Source organism: Drosophila navojoa, chromosome X (genome assembly GCF_054131105.1).
Source record: "Drosophila navojoa isolate 15081-1374.11 chromosome X, UAZ_NAV_1.0, whole genome shotgun sequence".
Classification (NCBI taxonomy): domain Eukaryota; kingdom Metazoa; phylum Arthropoda; class Insecta; order Diptera; family Drosophilidae; genus Drosophila; species Drosophila navojoa.
The window spans coordinates 24,560,257-24,578,982 of NC_142895.1; the positions used below are offsets into that span (position 1 = coordinate 24,560,257).

The 18,726-nt window shown below is 43.8% G+C and overlaps 2 protein-coding genes across 3 annotated transcripts; one reads left to right on the plus strand and one right to left on the minus strand.

The window, feature by feature from the left end:
• The first annotated feature begins 4,009 nt into the window (after positions 1-4,009).
• Positions 4,010-6,455, plus strand: LOC115564832 (uncharacterized). Its single transcript, XM_030389576.2, has 5 exons — positions 4,010-4,696; positions 4,788-4,911; positions 5,564-5,730; positions 5,813-6,132; positions 6,200-6,455. Exons 1-5 carry the CDS (start codon positions 4,181-4,183, stop codon positions 6,360-6,362), a joined length of 1,290 nt encoding a protein of 429 aa, XP_030245436.1. The 5' UTR covers positions 4,010-4,180; the 3' UTR covers positions 6,363-6,455.
• A 1,085-nt stretch (positions 6,456-7,540) lies between these two features.
• Positions 7,541-18,522, minus strand: rictor (rapamycin-insensitive companion of Tor). 2 transcript variants are annotated; one of them, XM_030389575.2, is made up of 12 exons: positions 18,011-18,522; positions 16,507-16,717; positions 15,903-16,448; positions 15,685-15,838; positions 13,657-14,541; positions 13,402-13,590; positions 13,135-13,343; positions 12,267-13,058; positions 12,077-12,201; positions 11,771-12,009; positions 11,076-11,713; positions 7,541-10,614 (listed from the first exon to the last, which is right to left on the minus strand). In XM_030389575.2, the coding sequence occupies exons 1-12, from the start codon at positions 18,075-18,077 to the stop codon at positions 8,571-8,573; spliced, it is 6,099 nt and encodes a 2,032-aa protein (XP_030245435.1). In that variant the 5' UTR covers positions 18,078-18,522; the 3' UTR covers positions 7,541-8,570. The 2 variants fall into 2 exon arrangements, with proteins under 2 accessions (XP_030245435.1, XP_030245434.1); XM_030389574.2 differs by having other exon boundaries at positions 11,076-11,719; positions 18,011-18,521.
• Positions 18,523-18,726: the final 204 nt, after the last annotated feature.

The window sequence follows — 18,726 nt, forward strand, 5'->3', positions numbered from 1 at the left end:
CGAGGTTTGTTTTTACTTTTCGTTTGTTCTTTGTTTGGCTTATTGCTAACGGCACGCATTAATTCAAATTTTACTTTTTCTTTTATGCAAATTCTTTCATTCTCTTTTGACCACTTCCGATTTCATCAACATATCTACACAAATATATATAGAGCCATATACATACATACACACATAATTATGCATATGAGTAAGTTTGATTTGTGGGCCAAGCTCAGATTTGATGATTATTAAATATTATATGATGATTAGAAGGAAACTTTTAATTGATATTCGATAACCTAAGCTTCGATTGCCTCTGGTTGTATTTTGTAGTTCGAGCTATTCCCACGTTGCCGTCCAATGGATCTTATCTCTTATATTATAATTCCTCACGAAAGTTGGCATCCATCTAAAACTTTATGCTCTTCGAACCCATGCGATTCCCCAACTCTGCGCTGCCCTCTGGAATACCCAAAATTTGTGATGTCTCTGGAGGTAATTAGGAATTCGAGGTTATCGAAGATATCAATCCCTGATTTTCCTTTAACAATGATATAGATATATTACAGAAGTTGGTGGATGATTCAGATAAACTTCGATCTGCTATATTAGAACTTACTAGGGAAATTAATAGAGATTAATATGGCTATGAGGTTTTCAAATTTAAGCATTCAGAGCCATGGACAGACAATTACAGCTAACTCGAGTCGATTGTTAAGTTTGATCATTGGGTTTGGAGTAGACATGGGCTGTCTATAAGAATACCGTACCTCATATAACATCCCTGTTCTTAATTTCTGCAAACAAAGACCAAGAACATCCACACTTAGAAGTCAAATCTATTATAGGTATAATTCTAACAACATTCAAGCTCTTACTTCTGATGCTATAAATCCAGTGTTGAGCAGACTAAAAGGAACATTCCAAGACCATTATTCTAGCCGTATTCTGTCAACTAAAGGGAGTCATGTAATATATACATATGTAAGTTCAATAATTACTATTCGAACCCCAGTATAAATATCATAATTCAAGTGTTTTTTAGTTCATAGAATAGAATGAAGCATTCTTTACATAAAGAAAACTATAAAATTTGCTTTAAAAGTGATTTATTTAAGAAAATTACTTTAGTTGTTTTATCATAAATATGTGGACGGCTCTAAATCCATAGAGGCTTTTTATATATATATATGTATATATATTTTTTTTTTTCGGTGACAAAAATATATTCTTGCATCAATGCTTTCGCCCCTTGGGAAATGTCTTGCGCATGAGCATGGAATTTGCGACATCGTACAAAATGATGGAGCAAAAGGCACAAGTGTTTTTCTTAGGTTCCTACATATACACATTAATGCATTGGGATTGGTGGTAACTTTAACATTCATTTCATATATCTATTACACATAATTTTTGATATTTAGATATACTCTTGTAGGGGAGAACAGAGTCATATTCGTATATATTTATATAGATCCCTAGAAGCTTCTTTAGTAACTTAAAATCTCTATTGGCATATGCTACTATACGTATGTCTCTATACTCGATAGTTTTGGACGTTCGAGATGGTCGTAAATTCATGTTCATGCTTGAATATATGCTCGTAATGTTGACAACTCGCACTAAGTGCATACAGAGAAAAAGTTTTGTAACGTTTCCAGCTCATGCGAAGAGCGCAATGGTCTGTAACTTCGTAATATCATATGCTTCGTTGACGAAATAATTGATTATCCACTCAAAGTAAAAATAATATACGAATGTATACTGGAAGTATCTGGAGTATAAGGCTGTTAGAGCTGATATCGAACTTGAAAGCCTAAGATTTGCCCAGACTTTACAGAACATTTTATAGTATAGTGATATATACATATGTATAATATATAGAGTGCATGTTTTTAGAATGCCTCTTCTGTATTCCGTACGCCCCAATTCATTTTTATCCTGAAAATGAAGTTTTTATCCTGGCTGTAAAACTGATAAAGCTATAAAGCCTTTCCGCTTGAAATGTATCAGATTATATCTATGTATGTATATAGTGGAGTCTATGTAAATATGTCATGTGATTTTCTCAACCATTTTCCAGTCGTAGAAATTGAGATTTACATAGATTTTCCCAGCTCTTGCGCTTTTAACTCTGTGTTGATCAGCAATCAGTCGTTCCTTACAAACAAAATATACATGCATACACACACACATACATATATACAGATGTATATACATAGATGTAGAAGATCTACTATTAAGATTTGGCCGAGTTGGTTTTCATTGTCAGAAGAATTTGGTGAGAAAATGTTAAGGTAGAAAAAGTGAAAATCGACTAAGTTGGCTTGGACATTAGCCGTTGCTCTGCGGCTCTCTCACACTCTCTTTTACGTTAATACCCTATAAAATGATTAACCAAAATTGGGGTATGCTTGGCATTAGTGAATGCTATGAAATCGATCAACTGCATTCACAGGCCAGAAGTAGTAGAAGAAGAAGAGTGAACTCTAAAACAACTTTAAGCCAGTTGTCATTTCATATGTAGTGCAAAATACACGGTGTCCAACTGGTCTGGCATGCTCTGTAACTGTTATTGTGCTCTCTTGCTGGTTCTGACTTGTTGTTAGTATAGAAAATGCTGCTTAGCCTTGCCACGTCAACACAACAGCAACAAGAGTTGGCGCAACAGGCCTCAACGCGGCTCAAGCTGTGCAGAGAGCGAGCGAGAGCGAGAGAGGGCGAGCGTGGCGAAGAGCATGTAAGCGAACACGAAAGCGAGGGGGAGAGAAGAGCGTAAAGCGTAAAGCGCATGAGTAGCTGTAGCTGTACTCTTGCTGCCAACGCTGGCCGCTAAGAGAGCGGATTCCGTTGCGCTAGCTGCGCTCGCAACTGTTTTTTGTTTTTGGTTTTGTTTTTGTTTCGGTTAGGCCAAGCGGCGAGCGCACAAATGGAAATTTGGCTTGTTTAAAGCGCTCGATCGCAGTGAACTCGAGAGAATTATTTTTAGTTTGTTTTCACCTTTTGGTGCGTACAGTTGCAGGCGACTCTCTCTCTCTCTCTTTCTTTCTTTACCACCACTCGCGTCTCTATATATATTATATATGTATATATTTTTGTTGTGCTATTTTTTTTTTGCCGTTTCTGTTGTTGTTTTTGTATGCGTGTGTCTTTTTTTTTGTTCTTTAATATTGACTGTTGTGTTGTGTGGCTCAGTAGAAACTACACTCACACACATACACACACACACCTGTACACATATCTAGAGTACATAACGTGTTTTTATATACTGTCGTTACGTTTATTTTGCATGCATATTTTTTAATTTAGTTTTTTTTTTACTATTTTGTTTATTGTGACTTGAAATGAATTTAAAGTTGGCAAAGTTTCTGAATGCATGCTTCTCTTTCTCTCTCCCTATCTCTTTCACTCTGCATGTCATTTACTTAAATCGGTTTATAAGACACAGATATCTATATATACCTGTATACATGTTAATTTGTTTGTAATGCGGCAGAAACCTTTAAATAGATCGCACAAAACGTTTTGTAATCAATGAAAACTCCAATTGATTTGTTTGTTTTTTGGCCTGAATGCAACACCGAAATAACATCGAGCAAACATTTAACAAGAGCAAACCCAACGGTCCATAACATTTCCTCCTTCATTATAGAGACACATACATACATATGTATGTGTGTATGTAGCTAGACCAATTACACTGTGTTGTGCTGGCTGTTGTATAGTCATGTGAATAGCCTGAAAAAAAAAACAACCCATGAGTTGAGATATAATGTATACATATATAAATTATAGTAATATATATTCATATGTATACTATGTAATCGAGCTTTGAAATATTCAAAAGTTAAATCATTATTAGATTTTTAAAGACCATGAATACCTCAGATATGGCATCAAATACTATCGTATATACATATATGTTCTGTGAAATTGAGCTATAACTTAATTTATACCACATTAAAGCATTCAAAAACTTAATCACAAATATGTTTCTTGTAATTTCGAAACAGTTCCCCAAAGAAACTTCTTAAATGTTTCTTAAAGACTCAAGAACGATCAAAGCGCAATTGGCCTAAAAGATGTTTAACAACATTTCAGCAATATTTCTCTAACGATTCATGCTGAGGATACGCTATGCGTCTGGAGGCTCTAGCATTATTGAAACAACGCCCACAGCTCAAGAAAGCGCACAACAATGCAATCACAAGCCGTACGTCCAATAAGCACCTATGACAACCTGACAACGACAACAGCGAGCACAGCCAAACCGAAGATGAAACAACAACAACAACAACAGCAGCAGCCGCAGCATCCACAGTTGCAAGATAGCCCCAGCATTGCCGTGAACGGCAACAGGAAGGCATGGCCGGCCAATGGCCAGGAGCAGGCCTCAGAGCTGAATGAGACCAGCCACAGCATAGCCGCAGTCAAAGCCGCTTTGAGCGACGCCAAGTCCAAGTTCTTTGGCATCCACAGCTGTGACGCGGCAGCGACTGCGCCAGTGTCGCCAGCCGGTGCGCGTGACTCAGCAGCCGCAGCGATGCCGTCGGTGGTTATCAAGCCGGAGCCCAAATACCAAAATGTGCCACAGCCCACGCGAATTCCCGCTCAGCCGGAAGCCAGCAGCTCGCCCACGGTCGTCTCGCAGCGCTTCGGTGCCACATACGAGCAAATTCCGCTGAGCGATCTGGATGCGCTGCAGCCAACGCAGGTGCGTACCAGCCGATCCGCCTGATAGTCTCTGCATAGATCAGTTGCTAACTCTGCCCATTCCCATTCCCATTTATGTATATGTCGCACAGGCCGTCTACATGAGCACCACGGTACCCCAGAACATGAAGGGCATGAAGATCGCCGGACGACACACCCCGACGCGGAACAGTCTCAGGCACAGTCGGATGATTGTGGTCAACAAGAACCACGACAGTAAGTGCTCAAAGCTGAAACTGGGTAGATCCATAACTGGCGCGAGTACCCTTTGCTCCTCTCATTCTGGGCTCTATTTCTCATTTCATTTCTTCTTTACTTGTGATCCCTTCTCTTGTCTCGTTTCTCTCATCCCGTCGTCTTTTTGCATCTCCTCTCTTCTCTTATCTTATCTGTTCTCTTCTCATCTCTTTCGTCCTTTCTTGTTCTTTTCCTATATTTTCTATCCTCATCCCTTATCATCCCATCTATTGCGATTTTCTGCTCCTGCCTCTCGTCTTATATCTTCCCTCTTTACTTGTACATCCTTTTCTTCTTATATTTATCTATCACTTATTTCTTCTTCTTCTTTTCCTTATTATTTTAATTTATATATATTTGAACTTCCTTTTCATTCGTTTCTTCCCTATTCTTCTCCTCGCTTTCTTCCATTCGCTGACTTTACCTTTCTTCCTTCTTTTCGTACATTTTTCCCTTGTTTTTATTTTCTCTTTTCTTATCCTTCCCTTATCAATGCTTTACATCGTCTGTCCTCTCTTCTCTTCAATTCAATCAATCATTCACCTTTCCTTACCAATGCTTTTCTTCGTTGTTCTTCTCTTCTATCTAGCTTTTGTTTCTCATCTCGTATTTTGCGTCTTCTTCTTCCCAGGCATCCAGGAGACGTATACTTCACACATTCGCAACTCGAACTTCTCACGCCAACTGCTGATCCTGCAACTGGCAGTGGGCCTCCTGATCGTGGGCCTGGCCATCTCGATACTGGTTTGGACACCGAGCGCGTCCATATTGATAAATCCGTACCTAAGTGGCCTTTCAGTGAGTAGCAACTAGCCGCCGTGTCCACCATATTGGTGTGCCCAAGTGTTACTCATCCAGTAGTAAAGGAGCATTATTTTAGCTTTTACTTGCCAGTATTGCGGGTCTAATACTGCTCGGGAGGGATCGCGAGTCCGACTACAAGAGGTCGCACAACAGCTGCTACAAAGTGCTGCTGGTGGAGTCCTACGTGTTTTCCGCCCTGGCCCTGATCTTCTGCTGCCTGGCGCTGGTCTGTGCAGCCATCGAGTTCGCCGAGCTGCAGACCACGTCCACGCTGACCGATGGCAACTGTGGCCCGGCGACCAGCTCCCTGCTCAACTACAGCAACTGCACCTGCCTGACGGAGGAGCAGCAAGCGACGACCACTGCGGCACTATCAGACGCTGACTCTGATGATATGTGAGTATATACGGAGTGAGCGTGATCCAACCTCTGGGACTAAACATTTCCGCTTACCCCATTCCAGCGACATTGGCGAGACTTGCGAGACCATTCGTGGCAAGTGGAAATACTTTCTTGGCTTCTCGATGGCTCTCAACGCCCTGGGCATCTTCGCCACGTTCTTATACATTACGATATTTATTTGCTGCTACCATAGCAGCCGAAAACATTTCAATATCTCCGTCTAAGCAACTTTGTACCTACTACGGATAGCACTAATTTGTAATACAAGTCTAATTGTAACTATCACTAAATCCAATTAAAGTTAACATTAACATTAACATTAGCTGAAAGACCCCGCATGAATTTAGGAACTTGTTTCGAACTTAAGTTTTCATATAAGACTAGAAATTTCTTATAATATCTAGAATGCATACATAATAAAGTACATTTTGGGTCTAATCCAATGCAATATACGGTCTATGAGCAAGGATGCTCGAACAATTACAGAAGCTGCAATACTTCTCTCTTTAAAAAGTCTCATAAAAGGAAGTCTGACTTGGACTCAAGAATCTGATGACGCAAAAGCTATTTTATAGAATGATTGTCTGTATGAGCCTTATCCATGTTGTATGAGCCTTATCCATGTTGTATGAGCCTTATCCATGTTGTATGAGCCTTATCCATGTTGTATGAGCCTTATCCATGTTCTATAAGCAACGAACAACTCTTTCCTATATGTAATATCATTCACAGAACCAAAAACTACGCAAAAATACCTCTGCCCGCAGGCAGCAACTTTCTATGCAAAAAATTTGTCTAGAATATTATTAATTCTAATAGAGATTTTATCCGAGAGAGAAAATCAAAAATTTTTTTAAATAGATAAAAGTAAAGCGCAAATATGGGCATTCAAAATTTGCTAATATGAGCTGGATAACAAAAATGGATATGAAATGCGAACCACGAGCTATGAATTATAGACTAGGGCGAGGATTTCGCATGGGCAGATGTTCAATGTGGGAAATGTTACATGAACTCGCAAAACTTAAATTCGAATATACTCAAATTAATTTTGAACTCTTGAGGAATATGTTCTCTACTAAGTGTGTAGTCTCTATTCATTTTAGCTGGCCGTTTTTATCCAAGTTTCAGTTTAGGCTGCCAGCTTACAAGAAGATGCGCAAAGAACTCAAGAGGAAGAATTCAACACACCAAATCGCATCATATAATTTTCATCTGGACATTGTAATATTCCCATCCTTGTCTAAAAGGCTCATTTTGCTTCAGTTTGGCTGGATAAGACTATCTTTTCCGGATAATTCGTACTCCAAGTACAGCATAAAGTTCTCCATCGTGGAATTCGTGTGTGATGATCGTGGATTAATAAAAGCAGAGTTTAAGTTTTAATTATTGTCTAAAAATATTTTAATTCATTGAGGATGTATTTATTAGATTTAGGAGCTTTTCTGTGAATACAGTTCAGAATCATTGCATATGGTTTTGCAGTAGACGCAGTTGTTGGTGAACCTTTAATTTATATGATTTGTTTTCTTTTCTTTTCATTTTTTAAGTACAATTGAATAAATAAATTGCGGTGGTTTTGCTGTTTCTTTTTTGGGTAACCTTTCTTTTGCGATATCCTTGCAGAGGATGATACAATCTCACTTACGAAATATATCTCTATATGTAGAACGCACTAGAAGTAGGCGAGTCCAAGAACCCATTTTAATCATCGATCAGTCAGTCAGTTGTTGTTATTGTTGTTTTTATTAATTATTAATATTATTATTAAAATTAAGTCTCTCAGTCAGGCAGGATCTGATGCAGAAACGGATCAGGAAAGTACACATGAATTATTCTAAAATAAAACAGGAAGCAATAAAATATTCTTTGTCTGCAAGGATATTTCTCTTCGGCGAGCCGAAAACTTAATGTTGAACTTGTTTCGTGTTTTCTCTTTTAATTAATTAATTACAAATAAAAATTACATATATATAATGTATATATATAATGTGTGTGATTTTTTCTTTTGTTTTTGGGATTATTTGTGTCACTTAACGGTAATGAATTTTATTTAAAGAAAATATTTATCAATAATATTAATTGTAATTGTAAAATCTACAGAAAATAGTTATTTTTCATATAATATTAATATTAATTAATTATTATAATGGGTTTATGTATATTTAGATGTGTGTGTATTCTCTTCATCTTCCTCTTCCTCTTACTCGTCTCCTTGTGATCGTAACATATATATGTATATATTATATATGCACAACTTACATAAATCGCTCAGCGAATATAAAAAAAAATCGAATATAAACCATGGACAACTTATCGCGTTAAGCTAAAAGAACTTAATCCATTAGAGAAAAGTCTAGTTACTTGCAGGGCGGGCATTGATGCTGTATGCTTGATCTGGATATGGATCGGGATCGGGATCGGTTGGTCTTCTAACTCCGTTTGGGTGGCGTCCAATTAATAGTATCATTGGAAACGTTCCCAACACCGCCACCGTCACCGTCACCGTCTCCCTCTCCGTCTCTGTCTCCACCACCGGCATCGCCACTGCCACCGCCCTTATCCAGCAGAGCCTCCGACTTGGAGCTCTGCAGGCGCTTCTCGCAGTAGAGACTGCCCACGGGCTTCGCTGCGGATGCAGTCAGGCTCTTGGTCATTCTGGTGTAGTAGAGCTTATCCAGGCTAATTTGTCGCGCAATCATTGACCCCAGCATCGATCCCTGGTCCGACTTTGTGGCCGTCGTTCGATTCCGATTCGTGATCGGAAATTTATTCTTCGTGCAGCTCAAATCCAGCTCCAGCGTACAGGAGCGTCCGCGCGTATACTGACGATTCTCGTTCTGTAGATTACCACACGCCGTGCTCTCTGTTGGAGTTGTTGCAGCTGATGATGATAAAGTCGTCGTCGCAGTCGCCGTCGCCGTCGCAGTCGCAGTCGCCGTCGTCAGTGTCAGCGTCGGCGGTGGTGATTCCTGCATTTGACTAATCGCACCGCCACTGCAGCGCTTGTTACTCTGGAGGGCAGGGAGGGCGGGGTTTGCAGCGCTCACACTGCTGGCCTGTGTCACGTCAAGGCTGCCATCGCAGACATCCTCGCCAGCATCCTCGTCGCTGTTCACTGCATCCTCGGTCGCATCGTCAATGTGCAGCTCATTGCGAGTGTCCGCCGCAGTCCTCCGGCGCGGCAGTCCAGAGTATGTCTGCCCCGGAGTCTCGTTGGCGCCGATGTGCTCGCCGACGCGCGGCGACTGATCCATGAGCAGGTTCTCCCAGCTGGTCTCGTACACGCTCGCCAGTTGCGCCGTCTGCTTTGGCTTCAGCTGTGCCTTATGAGTTAATAGTGTTGGATTCGAAGGACTGCCAGCCACTTGTGCTCCTGCCGCTGCCGCTGCTGCTGCTGCAGCTGATGTTGGCGTTGTGGCTGTTGCTGCGGCCGTTGAGGTCGCTGATGCTGATGCTGACGCTGGCGCTGCCGCTGTTGGATGCGCTGATGTTGATGGCCCAGCAGAGCTTTGGGATCCAGCTGACTCGTCGGCTGGCTGCCGGCGAGCGTTGATAATCAGCTGCGGCTCCACGTAGAACGCATCAAAGTTCAGGTCCAGGAAGAGCTCCTGCAGGAAGCGTCGCGCACTCATGCGATAGCTGCTCCGGCCGAGCGTCTTGCAGGACTCCGAGTAGAGGCAAATGTCCTGAAAGGCATGCGGATGCTTCTGCTTCAGCTCGAGCAGCGACATCTTCGACTGCTTCGCGCTGACCGGATTCGCCATGCGCTGCACGTTGTACAGTATGGAAGCGGTCACTTTGCCCGGCAGACCCTCTTCGCTCAGTATGCTCTCGGGCGAGTAAAAGCTCATGTCCGCCAGCTGTATCGCGGCGCCGCTCGACTTTCCCGTACTTTTGCGGGCCAGCGCCGGGCCGGCCTGCATGCCGGCGGCGACGAGCGTTGCCGATGCGCTGCTGTACAGCTCGCAGGGAGCGACTGCGCCGCCCGTGCTATTGCTATTGCTATTACTATTGCTGTTGCTGTTGCTGTTGCTGTTGCTGTTGCTGTTGCTCTCCTGTGCCGGCACCTGGGCCTGCACGCGTTGACGACGCGAGCGCGTGCAGTAGAGGCACTGACTGCGCGCATGCTTCGAGCCCTGTTGCCACTTGCAGGGCCGGCGACTGGCCGACGATGAGACATCGGAGAGCGAGGATATGACCGAGGATTCATCGCCGCCCTCATTGTTGATGGAGTCGTTGAGGAACGTCAGAAACTGCGGCCGCACGCTCAACAGATTCACGCCCGTCAGATCCTGGTCAATGATATCACATGAGACATATGTACGGCTCAGATTGCGCGACGGGAACAAATCGAGCGCGTTCTTCGGCAAACAGATGCCCGTGTAGCACGGTCCTTGTAGATCATTCTGCGGCAGAAACTTGGGCGTGTTCAGCGTGGGCAATGGCACCTGCAGTTCCTCCGACGAGAGACGTCTGCAAAACGATAATAAAAAGTCTTAATAAAGATCAAAGCAATCCGAGCATATAGACCCCAATTATATCTATGAGTGATTCTACGTCTAATAGATCAGCAATATTTATAACTTGGAGCAGCTGAACGTTAGACGTTTCTATATTTACCACATTCATAATTTCTATGCTAGCGAACCAATTTTATAATGGCTGAATCTATCCAACTCGCTCTGTTGCAGCAAACATATAGCCTTCTCTCTCTCTCTCTCTCTCTCTCTCTCTCTTAAGCGTTGTCCGCAAATATAGAGAGGGAGAGAGAGAGAGAGAAAGAGTCAAGACAGCAGACAGATAAACAAACTAATGTTTGCTCTAGATACATTGTGACCTCACATACATTCATATATATAAATATATATATATATATTTTGTTTTGTTTTTATATTTAATATATATGGAATAATAAGCTTGTCAACACTACTTACGTGAATACATTCAGCATCGTCTGTCGATCCAGGCTGCGCACCTTCATCCGGCGATGGGACTCGCCCCAGGAGTACTTGCGCGGCTGCACCTCGCCCCTATCCACAATGTCGATGAAGTCGTACAGTTCCGCCGCCGACTCTGAGAACACCGGACGGCTGCGGGCGCGCAGCGAGCGCAGCTTCGCATAGCCCTCCATTGCCAGCGGACTGAGCGCTGGCTGCAGAAATGTGGTGCCCAGCAAGGAAACGCGGCGCCGCAGCTTGGCGGCGTGATGCGGCGGCATCTCCTGCAGATTGGACATGCTCTGGATGGGACTGAGCGGAAACTGCTGAAAGTCGCTCACGTTGATAACACCAGCAGCAGCGGCCGCGGCCGCCGTTCGGCCCGTCACCGACTCACAGCTGCTGACGCCGGACGTATTCGAGTCTGTGCAGGAGTTGTAGCGTATTCGATGCTGATAGTGCATGGGACAGAAGCCAACGCCTGGCGCACTGGAGCCACCGCCTATCAGACTAAACACGTCCGTTGTCTTTGATTCGGACAGCGAGCGCTGGTGTTTGCCCTGGCGCACATTGCTTCCCTCCGGCAGAGTCTTCGATTTGGCGGCGACGCCGCTAATGTTGAGCGATCGACCGAACTGCAACTGAAGGCACATTAGGCTATTAGAGATTAGGATTGTTCAGTCATAGCACACCTCCTCGGCCGTGGTCCGGGCGCTGTCCGTGGTCGTTGTAGTTGTGGTGTTGGCATCCTGCAGATTCCAACAGCTGCCAGCATCGTAGGAAGCATCGATTTGATCCTCAATGCCCATATAGTTGTACGGCGGCATGTCCTCGTAGTGATGACGCACCGGCGTGAATTGGCTGGACATCCAGTCCTCCGGCTGATGAACGGGCCACATTGTGTTCCGATCGTGTCGCACGCTGAGCCAATCTACAGACACCACATATCCATTAGCAATATTCGAATTTCGTATGATCAAACGGTATTCACAACTTACTTAGCTTGAAGAGCAAATTGGCGCCCGCCTGAGTTCCAGCGATTAGACCCAATGCGCTGAAGCAAGTCGCCCGCACCGAGTACACCTCACACTGGGTCACCAGCAGTATGAGCTTCTCATAGAGCCTGCAGATGTAGGACATTGGTATTATTGCTAGCTGCTAGACAGTCGCAGCTGTCGCTTGACCCACCTGGCGCCTATTTCCACAAAGTAATCGATGCCATTCGAATGCGTTGAGGCATGGCTCAGAGCCCAAATGGCCGCCTTCAGCTCCAGACATTCGGCTTCGTCGTTGCACTTGCCACGCGTCAGCACCTCGAGCACTTGGGGCAAGTCGGCGTACTTGCGCAACGCTGTCATGCCCTGGGTGGTCTGCACCATCTGGCCATAGAGATGCGGCGCTATATTGGGCGGAACTTGCTGCGCCCTCTGGTTGCAGTTGCGCCTGGAGTAGTAGCCGTCCTCGTTGCGCACGTGCAGCGTGAGACAAGAGTGGGTCTCGGCCTCGACGAGCAGGACGTAGCGCTTGTTGTAGCCCGTGCGCCAATACTTGATTTCCTCCTCGATGTGGGCGTTGCTGCTGTTGAGGCCGCGCGATAGCGAATAGAAGCGGGCCATCAGCAGGCGGCCCACGTCGCCCAGTTTCTTTAGATTGGGCCAGAGACTGACGATCTCCTCCAGATAGTATTTGTCATGGCATGCCTCCTCGAGCACATCCATTGCGGCCAGCACCACGCTGCCATCCGCATCCTTGGTTTGCTGTATGATCAGTGGTAAGCCCCAGACTTCAAAGTTGGGCAAGCGTGCGCGCAGCAGCACGGCCAGAAACTGCGTGGCATACAGTCGTCCACTGCGCGTCTTGGCCTGCGTCAGCGCCTTTTCCAGCACCTTTCGCGGCAGCTTCTCGTGGCTGTAGTTCAGCCCGGAGACAATCAGCTTCACATAGCAGACGTGATCTGTTTGCTGAACCAGTATGAACAGACTAAGGAACAGAACGAGAGATAGACGATGTTAGATAGACGAAGGCCACAAAACGGGAGCCATCGTATAGCACTCACTATTCGAATACGGTTGTGTTCTTAAGCACTTCGATTCCCTTGGCGGTGCGACACATGCGCCCAATGTACAGAAAGTACTGCTGGCACATGGTGTTGTTCATATGCTGCGGACTGAACAGACAGTCGTGGGCTCGACTCGAGGTGGTCACTGCCAGCAGATGCAGGCTGACGTCTGAGAAGTAGTCCGTTATGTAGCGCATGCACTCCAGCTGATGGGCATGATTGTGGATTAGAAGAGGAGCGTTCACTCTAACCGAGAATAATTACCTCACTGCTGTCGAGCAGCACGTCAATCAGGTCGAGGCCGGCACTCACGTACGACGGCATGGAGTAGCCTGGCACCAGATCTTGGTGTGAGAAGCGATTGTTGCTCGGCTTGTAAAAGTCCACTAGGCGCTTTAGGAATTTATTTAGGAATTTGCCCGGCGTGTAGTCCAGCTTGCGTATAAAACTCGACTGGGAGAAGAAGAGGAGCGTTAGTGGCGGCAAATCAAATGGCGCATTACGAAGTGGAATGCTTACTCTCAGTATGGTGATGATCACCTCCCAGTCCCAGGCATTCGCATCCGCCTTGACCAGCACATGGGACTCGTGCAAGAGTCGATTTAAGGCACGCAAATTGTCGAGGTTGAACACCTGCGGCAGAAACTTACGCTTCAGTCTAAAGCTCGAGCGCAGGGAGCCCGATGCCTGAGAGTTGGACTCGTCGCTGGACGACACCGAGTCCAGTCGCTGACGGTCCAGCGTGGCCGTGCCCCTGTAGCCAGCTGAAAAGGACGAGGATGCGAGGGCCACGGCAGCAGCCGCCGCCCCAGCCGTATCCTGCAGCTGCAAGGCACTGCTTTGGTCCTGTGCATTGATATTGCGCCGGAAGAGACGCGTCTGTATGAGCGCGCCGCCCTGTATAATGCTGTCAAGGAACAGGCTGCACGACGCCGGCCTTTGCCGCAGAATCTTCTGATAGTTCTGCAATGCGGCGACAGCTGCGTTTGCCTGCTGATTGCCCTGCGTGGCGTGCCCAACCAGCGTGGGCAGCGCCGGACTCGTGCTGAATATATCCGCTGGCAAGTGCGTGTGCATCAGCTGCAGGATCTTCGCAATTAGCACCGTGGCGCGCACCGATACGAATTGATCGGGCGCGACGGCCACCTCGACCAGCGCATTGAGCAGTCCCGTCTCCAGGAAGCAGTAGAGCAACAGCGCCAAGTGCTGCTCCACCACATTTGGCGCACGCGCTGCCAAGCTGGGCAATATCGAACGCCCCTCAGCGGACACAAAGCCGTTGCTCAGCAGCCAGGAGTCCTGGAAGTCGGACGGATCCACCGTCTGCAGCGCCACATTATAGTCATCCGTCCAGCCGGGCTGCGGCACCGACAGCAGCTCGTAAAGCAAATCCAATATTGCTTTCTGTTGATGATGTACACAAGGAATACATAACAATTAGTAAATCGTGTTTAAATTAGACAAGTTTATATATATGTATTTACAAAGTGAGTCACTCGGAGACTCGAGACAACAAAATCTCATCCATCATGCCTTCTGCTTTAAGCCAAGCATTAAGCCCTTTGACTAGGAGCTCATAGATAACATATACCTTGTTATCAATATATCTTATACATCATAATTTTGTTTACTAAACAAAGCTTTAATCAAAATAGCTAAAGCATTTAAAGAGAATTCGTATTTAGCAATGAATTTAAACTAAATATTTATATTACATTCAAATTCATATGCTAGCTGATTTAATTAAAAGTTTCTAGATTTAACATCTGATTATAATCGTCATATTATTAGGTAATATATATATATTTTAGAGAAGAAACTTTTGTTATTTATATATTGATTCTTGGCAATGTATGTATCCCAATGTATATTTACACATACACTCATGATGAAAATAATAGATACACCAAATTTTTTTTAGAAATTCTGTCATAACTAATTAATTTTTTATATTATTAAAAAAAATTTGATGGTAACTTTAAGGAAACCATCTGGCAATATGATGTATATCTGAAAGCCTCAGCTAATTAACAAATATGAACAGCTAGCTATAAGGCTGAAGAACCATCTCTAGTTTAACTGTAAAAGATATATCCTGAGCCTACGAGTCAAGCTACCAGTCTACAAGAACATTATACAACCAATGTGGATCTCTTAGATTCCAATTTGGGACACTGCACGCTATGTACACCCTGACATCATATAGAAATTGCAAAAAAAAAAAGACCTAAGAACGATCTCCAATATGCATCCACTCCACTCAAGCAAACCAAAGGAACGAAGAACTGAAAGTCCCTTGGTTCAATTAGGAATTTTCTAGCCAAAGCTCACATGAACCACATAGTTAGACAGACCCACCAAACCTTATGCCACAACGCTGAGAATGAACCCCTGACCACTACTGAGACTCTAGTAACTAGACTTAAGCAAAATATAGCTAACATAATTGGCTGATTGTCCTAAGGGATAAATTATACATATACCGATGTGGATATATAAACATACTTATACATATAATCTCGCTGAAGAAGCTGCATGCATACTTACTCGAACTTCAATTTGATTTAAATATAAAGCGTCAACTATTGCTTTCAAGCCTGAAGGTTTGCTTGGATCACAGAATTCGAGCGTGCCCGTCCAGCTGCGTAACACAGAAAGTAACGCCAGTCGACAGCTGGTATAGCGCAGCTCGCGCGCATCTCTGCAAGAATATTTTAGATTAATATCGTGTGTAGTGAGGGAGCTGTAGTCGCTTGGCAACCAACTTGTTTTTATCCATGATGCCTAGTCCATAGGTGAAATCACAATAAGGTGCCGCCAGGCAGTCGAGTCGAACGCCGCAAATGTTGCGCGTCTGCGGCCATTCGAGCAGATAGAGCAGCACTCCGCAGAGGCTTTCGGCGATGCGTGGATTGTGGCACTCCAGCACATTCCGCGTGATGGATGAGACGCCGCCGCATACAATCAGCAGCGCCGGATTGAGCACGGCGAACTCCGCTAGGGTCGCCAGGCAGGCACGCAGCAGATTGTCGCTCTCCTCGATGCCGCTGTCGGCCAAGGAAACCAGGCACCTGACCACCACCGGGCTAATGTCTTCTGGTGCTATCGCCAGCATTTTGCGCACCAGCTTCAGTGCCTGGACACGCTCATCGTCGTTCTTTAGCATCAGATCGATGGAGCGGCATAGCAGATGCTGCAGCTGCAGCGAATTGAACGTCTTGATGTCCTTTGGTGTGCTCAGCGTGTATCGTATGGTGCGCAGCGCTGCCGCACGCACCTGCGTAAAGGTGTGCACCAGCGAGGCACTTAGGCTGCAAATACCGATAAATTAGCATGGATTCTATGCCCTTAACTCCTTTAACTACTCACCAATAGAGAAGCTCCTCCGTGCTAAAGCGTATGCTGGTGTGCGGCGATCCTGAGGTGGCCGCCAGGCATAGGGAGGCCAGCGCATTGAGCAGAAACAGACGCTTCGTATCGCGCGTCTCCTCCACGCAGAGCATGGCATAGATGTCGTGCGCATTTTCAGCTGCCGATTTCGTTGGATCCAAACGGTAAAAGTCCTCGGGATCTTGCGAGACTGAAATGAGAATAAATGTGCACTAAATATGAATACAATGGCCTTCAGCTTAAAGAGTTATCATTTACAATGCTAATCGTGGCTTATGAGCACTGTATACATGAATATAAGATCTCTACATAGAGTTTTAATGGATTGGATCTATCAGTAATACTCAATAAGCAATAGAAATTATATTCTAGTAAAATATGATATAATATTCCTATATCAATGAGCTCTCTAATATATATCAATTATATAATATACACAGACATAATATCTTTATATGGTGCATATAATTCTGTAGGGGAATATTTACATTACAGTTGAAGTTGTTTTCAATTTCAGTTAATTTCCGGCATATATATTATTTATGTTAGTTATCAATAATTAGCTTTATTGACAAGAATTGATTATAATATATATAAGTGGGTGGTGAATATGTGTGTCAGGCATGCAGTGACAGCAGTTAAATGCCAATAAATATACTGGCTATTTATCAAAGTGAAATTGTTTCACGAGCGCAGCTAATCAGAGGCCAATGCTGCCGGTGCACGTGAAATTCGAGTGAGTGTCAGAGCACATAGCCGTTGTTATTGTTGTTGCTGTTGTTGTTCTGCTGTTGTTGTTTTGTTATTCTCTTCAAGTTGCAGCGAGGCAACGGCACAGAACCAACTGTACTTGGGAAATAAATGAACAACAAATGTATATTGTTGCTGTTAGTTGTTGTTTTTGTTGCTGCTGTTGCCGTTGGTCTTTTTTTTATTAGCTTGCTGCGTCATCGTTGGGGCTATATGTTAGCGACGTGACGTCTATTAATAGAAATCAAACATGTAGTAAAAATTTGGTCAAACAAAACATAAATATATGTATGTGTATATTTATATATCAAATATATATTATATATAGATATGTATTTATATAAACATCTACATATATTTATATAAATAACAGGCCATTTCTGGCCGCAGCACTATCATCGGGAAAGTGATGAAAATGGAAAAGAATATTGCCAAGCGACTGTTGTTGCTGCTGCTGCTGCTGCTGCAGCTGCTGCAACATTCTTCCCGTTATGCGCAATCAACTTTGCCTGCATATTTATTGGGTAAGGCCTGTTGGAATCTATTGTGTCAGACAGAGCCAAGCATTAGCTAGAAATAACAACAATAACAGAATCTAGATCTATGCATGTGTGTGTCTATGCGTGTGTGTGTGTGTGTGTGTGCAGCTGTATTATTGTTATGCATGTAATGAAAGTTGTGGCATATGTTAATTAACATTTATCATTTGCCACACACATAACAACCAACGTACCATTAATGCGTAATTGTAATTTGCTTCTTTTTTTGCCAAAACGCCAACTGGAATGTAGAGAGGCCATATCTCAGTGCAACGGCGAAGATGGCGGCGGCGGCGGCGACGGTGGCAGCAACGGCGGTGACGGCGCCCATTCACCAACACAAAACCAAAATAATAAGTGCACGCGATTAAATGAAAAAATATATTGCTTTTAATGTTAGTTGGGTTGCCTCTGTTTACTTTCTACATTTTATGGCACTCTTGTTTGCACTGTTGTTGATATTGATAGCGATGTTAACCTACAGCTGGTCAACATTAGCATTTTATTGCGTTAAATCACGTTTCAATCACTTATATTTCTTTTGTTTTTGGCATGCACACTTTTATTTTGTTGTTAAGCACTTCGGCTATATTGTTTATATCAATAATATATTTGCACAGAAACCAAACGCAAAATTGACTAGTGAATGCGCTTTTCCTTTTTTTTTTTTTTTTTTTGTTGAAATAAGCAGGACAGTCGATAGCTAACAGGGCTACCGGAAAAATCGAAGCGCTGGGTAACTCAAACGATTTATTAATTAATTGACAAAAATTATAATGTTCAATAAGTAAATAGTGAAAAAAAGGAAAATCAAATATTTCATAATTTATAGAACTTTTATTGAATTGAATAGAATTCAAAATAAATATATATGTCATTTAGAAATGATTTAATACAACCAAACTATCGA

Excerpts from the sequence above, each read along its gene's own strand:
- LOC115564832 (XM_030389576.2), top strand. The coding sequence starts at position 4,181 with ATGCAATCACAAGCCGTACGTCCAATAAGCACCTATGACAACCTGACA. Across the intron at positions 4,912-5,563 it reads GGTCAACAAGAACCACGACA|GCATCCAGGAGACGTATACT; the intron begins GTAAGTGCTCAA and ends TCTTCTTCCCAG. Across the intron at positions 6,133-6,199 it reads GACGCTGACTCTGATGATAT|CGACATTGGCGAGACTTGCG; the intron begins GTGAGTATATAC and ends ACCCCATTCCAG.
- rictor (XM_030389574.2), bottom strand. The coding sequence starts at position 18,077 with ATGGCCTCTCTACATTCCAGTTGGCGTTTTGGCAAAAAAAGAAGCAAA. Across the intron at positions 14,542-15,684 it reads TAAATCAAATTGAAGTTCGA|AAAGCAATATTGGATTTGCT; the intron begins GTAAGTATGCAT and ends CATCATCAACAG. Across the intron at positions 13,059-13,134 it reads AACACAACCGTATTCGAATA|TCTGTTCATACTGGTTCAGC; the intron begins GTGAGTGCTATA and ends TCTGTTCCTTAG.